The sequence below is a fragment of the Macaca thibetana genome, chromosome 12 (assembly GCF_024542745.1).
Source record: "Macaca thibetana thibetana isolate TM-01 chromosome 12, ASM2454274v1, whole genome shotgun sequence".
Lineage (NCBI taxonomy): Eukaryota > Metazoa > Chordata > Mammalia > Primates > Cercopithecidae > Macaca > Macaca thibetana.
In genome coordinates, this window is record NC_065589.1 from 13123029 (window position 1) to 13135464 (window position 12436).

General features: G+C 40.1%; 1 protein-coding gene across 2 annotated transcripts in view; it reads left to right on the plus strand.

The window, feature by feature from the left end:
* The window catches only part of DNER (delta/notch like EGF repeat containing), a 363829-nt gene that overhangs the window by 200753 nt on the left and 150640 nt on the right, over positions 1-12436 (plus strand). For both annotated transcript variants that reach the window (XM_050751101.1, XM_050751102.1), the window contains exon 6: positions 7045-7198. In XM_050751101.1, the coding sequence (XP_050607058.1) occupies positions 7045-7198 (154 nt within the window). The remainder of the gene's footprint in view (positions 1-7044; positions 7199-12436) is intronic.

Below are 12436 nucleotides of genomic sequence, written 5' to 3' on the forward strand. Positions count from 1 at the left end.
ATTTGGAATTAGACAATATGAGTTCAAGCCTTGACCTTCTGCTTGCCAGCTGGGACACCTGACATAATTTACCTGACCTCTTTTTTGAGTCTGTTCTCAATTCTTAAGACAGATCTGGTAATAACCACCTGACAGACGTGGTGAAGGTTAATGCAATAATTTCACTGAAGCAAGCTTTATAAACAATGAAATTCAATATCTAGTCAGCTGGGCTTTTTATGTTCATACCGATGTCACTGGTATATATAAAAAAGACAAGTATATTTTCTGTATATGTTCTTTAAGGGAGAAAGTAAAATAGAATTATAAGTTCTGATCCATAAAGCAAGAAATATAGCTGCTGAGAAGACTTATCTCACTGGAATGATATCTTCACCAACAAGTAGGCTTTACTGAGAGAGGTAAAATGACAGAGAATTAGACTGAAAAGGTGAGTTGGGGCCAGACTGTCAGGGGCCTTGAGTGCTGTGTTAGGGGTTTAGATTTATTTGTGATATTTGGCTCTATATTACATAAAGTATTGAAATAGAAAAATGCCAAAAAAATCAGAATCAGGGAATACATACATTAGAAGTCTATACGCAAGTTAGAAAGGAGAAATAGTCATGTAGTCATAGAGCCCTATATAGTTGTTAAAGCTAAACTTCAACTAGACCCTGAGCTTATAGCAGCCCAAATAAAAAAGAAAAAAAAAAGAGTAACCACATGATTTGCATCGTTCTCGAGGATGAAACATCAGTTCTAAAGACTAGCAAAACTGTGGCACTTAAATGAGTGAATTTTCTTGGGTAAGAGTTCGTAAATGGTGCACGAAGTGATATGTGGTATATAATGTTCTCAACAATATCCTTATAGTAGGTGTGATACTAGGTTTAACAGGGATGTTTCTGATGTTTCTTTTCTTTTCTTTTTCTTTTTTTTTTTTTTGAGACAGAGGTTCACTCTTGTTGCCCAGGCTGGAGTGCAATGGCGTGATCTCGGCTCACCGCAACCTCTGCCTCCCAGGTTCAAGCGATTCTCCTGCCTCAGCCTCCCTAGTAGCTGGGATTACAGGCATGTGCCACCACGCCTGGCTAATTTTGTATTTTTAGTAGAGACAGGGTTTCTCCATGTTGGTCAGGCTGGTCTTGAACTCCCGACCTCAAGTGATCCACCCTCCTTGGCCTCCCAAAGTTTTGGGATTACAGGCGTGAGCCACTGCGCCTGACCCAGGGATGTTTCTTATAGGGCCCTTCAATATTTAATTGAGAATGTAACGTGAAATAACAACTCAGTGAAAGCAGTTCTGCCAAAGGAACAAGAGAATATGGTCCAAGATTCAGTTTTCTGATGGTTGGACTCGATTTAGGTGTAGAAAGCTTGACTATGTGGAGGAAGGGTTGAATTCTACCTGGGTACAATTCTTCAAAGACATTGGTCTTCCCAACTAGACTTTGATTGTGGTAAAGGCCTATTTACACCCCACTGTCACTCTCTGTCTGCTCATATCAATTTACACTTCTTTATAGCACTTACACAATGTGACAGGAAACTATATATATTTATTGTCCCTCTAGGATGTTATCTGACATGGAGCATGTCCTTTTCTTCCACTAGAATGGGGACTGTGTCCTTTCGACCTTCACCGCATCTCTAGTATGCACAATATTGCTGGACACATGGCAGGGTTCAAAAAACATGTGTTTTGAATGAATGGAATTAATGAATACATGTTGGATAATATCCAGTTTAGGTTAAAGTATCTGGTAAGAGCCAGTTATTGTATAATGCTGAGTAAAGATACCGCTTATGCTTGGAAGATCACCTAAGGTGGTAGGACTGACGTCATCATGTGAAAATGGAAGACCCAGACATAATTTCCCCGAATAAATAACCATCCAGCTTCTGCTTTGAGATGGCTGTGGGATTACTCATCTTCAGTGTCTGGGTGTTATCTGAATAAAACAAACTATTGTAATGAAACAAGGTAATTTAACGTAAAGCAACATTATTATGTGCAATGCATTTTCAGGTCCGTTTTGGCACAAGAACTATCTTTTCCAAAATTTTATACTGAGCCAGAGTTCTTACAGTAGCCTATAAAGCCTACATCAGGGTTTCTCAAGCTCAGCACCACTGACATTTGGGACTGGATAGTTTCTTGCTGTGGGACCTGCCCTGTTCATTGTAAGGTGTTTAGCAGCACCCCTGAACTCTATCCGCCAGAGGCCAGTAGCAAGCCCCCAGCTGTGACAACCAAAAAGTATGTCAAGACATTGCTAAATGTCTTCTGGGAAGTAATATGGTCCCTAGTTGAAAACCACCATCCCACAGGATTTGACTGCACACCCAGTGACCTCTCATGTGACACTATTCTCTCTGTTATTTGCTATACTCTAGCCACACTGGTTTCTGGATCTTTCTTGAGCATGTGAGGCATGGTCCACTTTGAAGTCTTTGCACTGGCTGTTCCCCTTACCTGGAATACCTTTCCTCGGATGCCTCCGTGGCCACTCTGCACCTCCAGCAAGTCCTGGCCCTGTTGTCACTTTCTCTGTACATCCTGTTTTAAATTGTATCCTTCGTAACAGCCCTTCCACTTCTGTTCCCTATCTCCGTTTTTCCCCATGCCATTTACTGTACCATTTTCTATAATTTACTATACCATTTTCTCATTCATTTTGTTCATTGTCAGTCAACCCTACTAGAATATAAACCCCAGGAGAGGTCTTGTTCACTTCCGTGACCCTCAGCTCCTAGAACAGTGCCTGGCACATAATATGTGCTTAAAACACATTTGTTGAAAGGACAAATAAGTGAATGCATGTGTGATTGGTTTTTTTTTTAACTGAGAAATTTCCTTATTAATTTTTTTTCTTTTTTTATTGAGACGGAGTCTCACTCTGTCGCCAGGCTGGAGTGCAGTGGTGCGATCTCGGCTCACTGCAACCTCTGCGTCTCGGGTTCAAGCGATTCTCCTGCCTCGACCTCCTGAGTGAAGTGGGACTACAGGCACGTGCCACCACGCCCAGTTAATTTTTTTTTTGTATTTTTAGTAGAGACGGGGTTTCACCATGTTAGCCAGGATGGTTTTGATCTCTTGACCTTGTGATCCACCCACCTCGACCTCCCAAAATGCTGGGATTAGAGGGGTGAGCCACTGTGCCCAGCCTTTTCTTTCTTTCTTTCTTTCTTTTTTTTTTTTTTTTTCAGACACAGTGTCCCATTCTGTTACCCAGACTGGAGTGCAGTGGCATGATCATAGCTCACTACAACCTCGAATTCCTGGGGTAATGCAGTCATCTTCCCTCAGCTTCCCAAGTAGCAGGCACTGCATCTTCCCACAGCTGACCGACTGGGAACGTTTCATCAATGTACAAATGGCATATTTGACTTCAAGCTGTTGAGGAAAATTGAGATTCTTTATTGGGTTTTAAAATTAATCTCTGAGGGTTCACTGTTCCTTTTACTTGAAAAGTACATTTCCATGTACTTATATAATACTTTTACAAGGAAGTATCTTTCTGTAATTTAGCTAAGCTGCTAATTTTAAGTAAGTTTATTTTGCCCCTTATGCTGGTGGAGTTAATTGGACTTAAATTAGTGATTAGTGATATCACAGGCAATGAGCTAAACTTCAGTGGTCAAACACGGTTCTTCACAAAAGATGTGCTAATATAGTTTCCTATAATAAACATTCATAATCTCTTATAAGTCAACAGTCTTAAAACTACCAAAACAAACTTTTTCATATTATAGGAAAGCTCTTTCTTCTTAGAAAATAGACAGAGAGAAATCTAACTTTATGGATGCTGTGATCGAGAATATGCAAATATTTAACGGAAATTTTATGGTCATGAATATGTTAAACATTGGTTAACCTCCTTCCTCATCTATCAATCAAAATTTAAGAATCAGTTTTGTTTTACTTTCTCAAAAGCAATTGTTTCAACAGTTTCTTCAGGTTTCTTTCAAGGCTCCTGCTTGCAATAAAGCAAAACAAAATGGATGGCTTCTGTTTTATCTCTAAATTCAATCAGAGCTAACTTGAAGAGGCTGGGTGTGGTGGCTCATGCCTGTAATCCCAGCACTTTGGGAGGCTGAGGCAGGAGGATCACCCTGAAGTCAGGAGTTCGAGACCAGCCTGGCTAACATGGTGAAACCCTGTCTCTACTAAAAATATAAAAAATTAGCTGGCCATGGTGGCAGGAGCTTGTAATCCCAGCTACTTGGGAGGCTGAAGCGTGAGAATGGCTTGCACCCAGGAGGTAGAGGTTGCAGTGAGCTGAGATCGTGCCACTGTACTCCAACCTGGGTGAAAGAGTGAGACTCTGTCTCAAAAAAAAAAAAAAAAAAGCTAACTTGAAGATATTTAATTTGGGGCTTTTAATAATTTCTTTCCATAAGCAGCATAGTTTCCATGGAACGCACTAGATGAATTACATGCTAAATGTATCCCTCAAATAATCAAGCAAATTTATCTGCAGTATGGAATGTCTGGATACAAACCAAGTAAATTTTAGAGGACAGCTGCCAAGACCAATGACATATAGTAATTTGTCATGATTTGGAGGCCTGCTTTGGGACTGTGTGCACTGGGCGTGCACTGCATTGACATTTCAAAGGTGGCCACAAATCTTCCGACGCACAGAGAGCTCCAAACAGGACTTACGCACATGTCAAATATGTACTCTCTTATGCATCTGAGCAAGGACAAGATTGTCCTTAGAAGATAGTTCTAAAAAAAGGAGTTTCCTGTTAAAAAAAAAAAAAAAAACAACCTTTCTGACAGCTTGTCTTAGCTTCCAGCTACAAATACAAAAGGGAAAAACTCAAAACACGATGAAAAAACAGATAGATCCTCATTTTATTGCTAGAATGAAGAGGGAATTTCCATTTACCACAAAGAGGTGAGAGATGATAGAAATAGAAGGCAGAAAATATAGCTCCAGCTTAAGAAGAAAGGCTATTTTTTTTTTTTTTAAAAATTCTAATTGCTTTAGCTTCTAAGATATCATTGAAGAATGTATTATTAAACTAAAGGAGACTTGATTATGTGGATTACAATAACCTGTCATATTCCCTTACCAAAAAACCATATTCTGTTAACAGAAGAAAGGCACCTATATAACATTTGGCAGTTTGGTTGAGCTAAATGTCATATCCTATTGTCTGGTGTCTTGGTTGGTTTCTGAGGGGTCTGCACACTTCTTTGTCAGTCACTTGTTGTGAGGGACATCCTCCTATGCAGTGTCAAACATGATCTCATGTGCAAGGGACAGCTTTTTCTTAGAAAGAAGTCTGTTGGGGAAAGAGGGTGAAGGGAGAGTGAAATGGAAGGCAGTAGAAGTGTAACTACTGATAGAAGCCAGCCATATTAAAACCATTTTGCATAATGACTTCAGTGGGTATTCCTTCTAGGAGCATAAGGTTGAATCAGTACTAGGAAATCTAGATATTGAATTCATGTCATAATAGGTCACAGATGAAAACAATAGATCATTTCTCTAGGAGCTAAAATGGCATTTGATAAAATTTCACAGTCATTCCAACAATCTAGTTAGTGGTAAATTCTACCAACATCCCTTTAAGGTCAAAATTATTCTGGAAGAGCTGCCAATGTAACCTTGAGAACTGGAGAAGAAAAAATGACATTATTACTATTTGCAGTTGTTCTGAACTTATTGTTATTATTTGGTCTTGTGTCATATAGAAAACCTGGAAATCAACTAAAAACTCTGACCTGTACTGAAAGCTCAGTGTGATAACTGGAAACAAAACCCTAGTATTCTATTTCTGAGTAATAATTACTAGCAAGTATCATAGGTATTAACAAGAATAGGATGAAGAAGATATCTCATTATCAATAGCTACCAAAACATAAATATTCAGGAGTCAATTTATCAAGAAATGTGCAGGAACTATGAAACTTGATTGAGAGACAAAAACATATTAAACAGAAGAATGGATAACTCTTTTCTCTTCGAGGGGAAGGCAGGCAGTGGGTTGTGCTTATGGGGGTACTGTGTGGAGATCCTGAGTTGACAGTGCTTGGAGAAGAGAAGAGGAGAGTCTCTTTCTAAGATCGGCAGCAGGAGGCTGAGGCCAGGGAGAGGCAGGGAGGGTGAAGGGACAATGGCTGGGGAATGGTAGAGACTGAACACCTGCCCCATGTGCCAGGCTTGGAGATGAGCTGGGCAAGGGACTTTTGTCTGTTTTGTTTAGATTTTCTTAAGTAGTAAGATCTGCTAATGTCATTGTCCTTTGCCCCTCCTCCTCTCTTCCTCATAAAAATCTTCTGTAATGATCTATATTACTTTGCGTAGGCTTTGGGGACAGATTTGTGGTTTATTTCAGACATGCCACTACCCCCAGGCTGGCATTAAGAAGGGGAAACAAACCCAGTTTTGTTTGTAATTTTACAACTATCTCAGAAATGAAGCTTCGAGTCAAATTCCATTCTCTGTGTCTGAGTTATGGTCTTTTACTAAGATAATGTTAATATCATAAGCTATACAAAATGGTTGCTTGAATTATACTCCTTTTATTTTCCCTTGTACTCAGATAATCTGCATGGCTGTACATTGAGGCCGGTTGAAGGAGTGATTTGGTGCGTTTTCTCAGTGCTCTGAAGGGATGCTCTGGGTTGGACATTTGATGACATTTTTGTTACAAGTGCTATCTCTGTTGAAGGATTTTAGTTGGTTGGAGTGACATCTAATTTAATGGCTGTAGCACAATCTATCTGCTCTAGCAAAATTACCATTTCCATGTCTGGTCAGCAAAACTTCAATTTTAGCGTAAAACAAGTTCATTTCATTTCTATTTTAGGAAGATTGAAAATGATGGGGATAAATATGAACAAATAATAGAAAAATGTGTTTGAGATTAGACTGTAAGACTATTTTTCTTAAAGCTAGGATTTCAACTAAATTATGACATAAGTGATTTGATTAGATTGCTGATTATAAAAAGGAAGTGGTTCTTTTGAACTTTGAGTCTCACAGCCAAGGCACACTGTTGAGAGGCGCCAGGTAACAGACACTGTATTTTTTTGTGTTTTAGGCAACTTTTTCCTGTACCTGTGAGGAGCAGTACGTGGGTACTTTCTGTGAAGAATACGATGCTTGCCAGAGGAACCCTTGTCAGAACAACGCGAGCTGTATTGATGCAAATGAAAAGCAAGATGGGAACAATTTCACCTGTGTTTGCCTTCCCGGTACGATATATACTCATGGTTCAGTTATTAGGTGTATATCTGTACAACATGCACTTCTCTCTCTCCTTTTTTATTTCCATAGGTTTTTGGGGAACAGGTGGTATTTGGTTACATGAGTAAGTGCTTTAGTGGTGGTTTGTAAGGTTTCGGTGCACTCATCACCCAAGCAGTGTACACCCGATTTGTGGTCTTTCATTCCTCATCCCCTTCTCACCCTTCCCCCTGAGTCCCCAAAGTTCATTGTATCATTCATATACCTTTGCATCCTCGTAGCTTAGCTCCCATTTATAAGTGAGAACATATAATGTTTGGTTTTCCATTCCTGAGTTACTTCTCTTAGAATAATATTATCCAGTCCCATCCAGGTTGCTGTGAATGCCGTTAATTAATTTATTATTATTATTATTTTTTGAGACAGAGTCTCACTCTGTTTCCCAGTCTGGGGTGCAATGGTGTGATCTCGGCTCACTGCAACCTCTGCCTCCTGGGCTCCAGTGATTCTCCTGCCTCAGCCTCCCAAGTAGCTGGGATTACAGGCATGCGCCACCACACCCAGCTAATTTTTGTGTTTTTAGTAGAGATGGGGTTTCATCATGTTGGCTAGGCTGGTCTTGAACTTCTGACCTCAGGTGATCCACCTGCCTCCACCTCCCAAAATGCTGGGATTACAGGCATGAGATACTTTGCCCAGCCTAATTCGTCCCTTTTCATGGCTAAGTAGTATTCCATTGTGTGTACTTGTTTCTTTATCCACTCGTTGATTGATGGGCATTTGAGCTGGTTCCACATTTTCAGCATACACTTCTTAGTTAAGGATGGTTAAACAATGCTTTGCGCAGCTGTTGAACAAGGCAGCTTCAAGATCTCATTTGGTTCTATCAGTCTCTGCTTTATGTAATCAGGGAATGGAAGAAGAAAGTTCACATGGAGCTACACAATATGTCCCTTGGCTTTCTGCCATTAGAGTGCTTCCGTTTCAGCATTACCCCATTTTTGTTCTGGAAAAATAATATTCCTGGTCCAATAGAGGCTTGGATATTTTAAAAACAATTCCACAGGTATATACTGAGTGTGGGCTGGCACTGTGCAGGGTGATTATGTTAAGTAACTGAAGAAAACCCAGGATAAACCACAAAAGCCATCAATTCTTCCTGTTTATATTAATTTCCTTTTGTTCACGTACATTCGTTAGTTCAAGTTCCTGCTACCTTATTCTCCACAATGGGAAGTTTTTCACATTTCTTGATTAACGTGGTGTGTCCTTGGATGTTACATGAGACTTGGAAATCCTCAGAGCACATCGAGGGCCTCTAGGGAGAGTGCAGTGGACAGTGTGCCTGTAGACTTCATGCTCTGAAAATCATCTTAATTGACTTACTGCTCAGCCAACTTGATTACAAACCCTTCAGGAGCAGGAATGACATTTTACCAGGGAATGTTTTGACACAGCTATTTTGATGCATCTTCAAAGCAAACACCAAGTTGTTCTTGTTTTGTTATAAAATAATGTGCAAAAACTGACATCATCTTTCCTCTTTCCATCCTATTCTCTTGCCAGCTTCTGACACTGGGTGGGGATTCAGGATAAGGTAGGAGTTGGAGGGTGAAAAAGGGGATGGAACGAAGTGGGCATTGGGGTTATTAAGTACTCATTGTAAGAAACAAGAGTGCCAACATAGTCGAAATTTGTAAAAGTGAAATTCATTCACTTTTCTATTCCCACCTAAACTTTATCAAATCCTAGGGATAGGTTAATATTTTAGTATATTCTTTCATTGTGTGAGTGTGTGTGTGTGTGTCTGTGTGTAGGTCAGAGTGTGTGTATTTCTCTTGCAGGCCAGATGATTAAGTATTCTTCTACATGTTTTTAAAAAGTGATATGATCCCTGTTGTTCTGTAACTTGCCTTTTTTCAGTGTGTATTTGGCAGTAGATCACAGACATCGTACCAAGTCAGTTCGTATGGAGTCACCTCATTCGTTTTAACAGTTACGTGGTGTCCCCAAATTTTTATCTCCAGGTCAGACTCCCCTCCAGACCTACTTACTTGACAACCTACATGGCATCTCCATTTAGGTGTCCCAGGACACCCTAAGCTCAGTCATCTCCAAGCTGACCTCATTGTGCTCCCAGCCCGACACAGCTCGTCTTCCAGTGTTCCATCCATTTCTAGAAGCCAGACATCTAAAGTCATCCTAGGTGCCTCCCTCTCCCGCCCTCTTTGTATGTTTTCCACCTCCAATGCTCTCCATTTTACCACCTAGAGAATTCTCAAATCCTCACCCTCTGCAGGCCCACTGCCAACACTTTCAGGCCAGTGGCCTTTGCCCCTTGCCTGTGCCGCTGAGATGGCCTCCTGCTGTTCCTCCAACAATTCTTGACCCTGCTGCATACTAGAGCCAGGGTTCTCATGTCAAAGTGAGCATCGGCCTTTGTCTCATCCATGCCCAGACCCTCCATTCCCCACATGGCAGCAGGGGATCCCTTCCCAGTGAGATTCTGATGTAGTTGCTTTTCTGTGTAAACTTGTTTTTCACATTGCTCTTTGAACAGAGATTGAAATCCTTGGCCTCATTGTGCTCCAGGATATCTCTTTTGCCTGCTTTTCCAGCCCTATCTCACCCCCGTGTCTCCCTTGCCCTGGTTTCAGCCACCTTGACCTTTTACCTCTGTAATCACTTGACTTCTCATCTGCCACAGGATCCACCCTCTCATCCTTGTGCTTGGACAATACTTCCTCCCTGTCTCCTTTTTGCTTGGTTAACTACTCCCAGATCTCTGTTGCTTCAGGCCTCTATTAAATGCCCCTTTTCTCAGGAAGTCTTGGCTGAAGGCTTCAAGATAAATCTCTCTCCATTTTTCTCTTCTATAGCCCCGTGTTCCTTCCTTTACAGTACCGTCTGTTTTCAGCGTACATTTGTGTGTGTGACTCTTTGATTACTACCTGTCTTCCCTTTTTTATTTTATATTTTATTTTATTTTGAGACAGAGTCTTGCTTTTGTCGCCCGGCTTGGAATGCAGTGGCATGATCTTGGCTCACTTGCAACCTCTGTTTTCTGGGTTCAAGTGATTCTCCTGCTTCAGCCCTCCTAAGTAGTGGGGATTACAGGAGCCCGCTACCACACCTGGGTAATTTTTGTATTTTTAGTAGAGACAAGGTTTCACCATGATGGCCAGGCTGGTCTCAAACTCCTGACCTCAGGTGATCCACCTACCTTGGCCTCCCAAAATCCTGGAATTACAGGAGTGAGCCACTGCACCTGGCCTGTCTTCACTTTTTTAAAGGATGGTTAAGCCACATGAGGGCAGGGCCTGGATCAGTTTTGTTCATGATTGTATTCCACAGTGTCTGACAAATTGTGGATACTCAGTCAATGTGTTGATGAGATGAATTAATGAAAGAGTATAAATGTATACAGATGTTTGAAGCTATTCCTCTATTGATGAATCTTTTAGATGGTTGCAATTTCTCTTTTGGAAGTAATGTTAAACAAACGAAGATCCTTTTACAAATAGTCTCAATCAGAGCTGGCAAGTGGAGGTTTGATATTTTATCTGGGTTTGTTCTCAAAGAGGCTTCATTTAAAAAGGATTTTATGTGCACAGAATTGAATTGATGCTAATACTTGATTTGTGGCACTCTCCGATCTTGTTCATGCATAGCCTGTTTTTACATATTTACTAAGCACCAGTGAAACCACTACCAAAAACAGAAGTTGTTTCTGAAAACTAACCTGATAGCCTCCTCCTTTGTCCATCCCTTCGCCTCTCCTTTCCCTCCAGAGATAACAACCACCCTGAATCTTGAGTTGATCAGTTCTTTGTTTTCTTTTCTTTTGTTTTTGGAGATGGAGTCTCGCTCTGTTGCCCAGGCTGGAGTGCAGTGGCATGATCTTGGCTCACTGCAAGCTCTACCTCCTGGGTTCATGCCATCCTCCTGCCTCAGCCTCCTGAGTAGCTGGGACTACAGGTGCCCGCCACCACACCCGGCTAATTTTTTTGTATTTTTAGTAGAGACGGGGTTTCACCATGGTAGCCAGGATGGTCTCGATCTCCTGACCTCTTGATCTGCCCACCTCGGCCTCCCAAAGTGCTGGGATTACAGGCGTGAGCCACTGCACCCGGCCTGTTTTCCTTTTTAATCATTTTAATATTTACATGTTTTTATAGAAACATTTATTTTTAATTCTTTTAAAATTTACAAAAATGGTATCATGCATGATTCGTGTTATGGTATCATGCATGCAATTCTCTGGTACTTACTTTTTCACTTAATACTATTATTCCTAAGACATCCATAGTGCTGGAGTTGACTGCCATATAAAATTCGATTCTATGAACAGGGACAGATATGCATTCTTGTATGTCTTCTGTTGTGTATGTGCTTGAGGTTTTTAAGGTATATACCTGGAAGTAAAATTGTGGAACATAAAATATGTAATTGACCAATTATAGGATGTCATATCAAACTGTTTTTTCCAAGTGTTGCACTAATATCTACTTACATGTGCAGTATATAAGAGAGTTTGTAGACTCACATCTTCTTCAACATTTGGTAGTGTCAGAATTTTTAATGCTTGCCGACTGGATAGGTATAAAAAGGTAACTCATTATGGCCTCTGTAGTCTGCTGAACACTAATAATGCTGACCTCCTCTTCATATGTTTATTTGCCATTATCTGCGTGTGTATGCGCACTCTTCTTGATTTGTTAGAATTCTTTATTTTTGATACTAATAATTTGTTATACAAATTGTAAATATGTTCTTCAAGCTTGTAACTTGTCTTTTGACTTCAAGGGCTCTTTTGGGGAATAGACATTATAGTTTTCAAACTTTACTTTTCTGGTTAATACATTTATGTCCAATTTAAGAAAATGTTTCCCTTCAGGAAGATCTAAAGGATATTAACCTGTGTTTTCCACTAAACGTCTACAATTTTTGTTTTATACCAAAGTCTTTAATCAATATGAATTTGATATACTATATATTTATATAGTATGAAATAGGGATCCAGTTTCCTATTTTATAATTTTATTTTTAATCTTCAGAAATACACCATTTCTATAAATACATAGTATATGATACTTTATAATGTGTCCCTATTTCTTCAAAGCTACAGATAGAATTTGGAATAACTAAATAGCTGTGTATTTTAAATTGTGCCTATTATCTTCTCAGCATTTCTGCACTGTCATGGTTGAACCATTGATTTGAAATTTCCAGAAACGTAATTAATT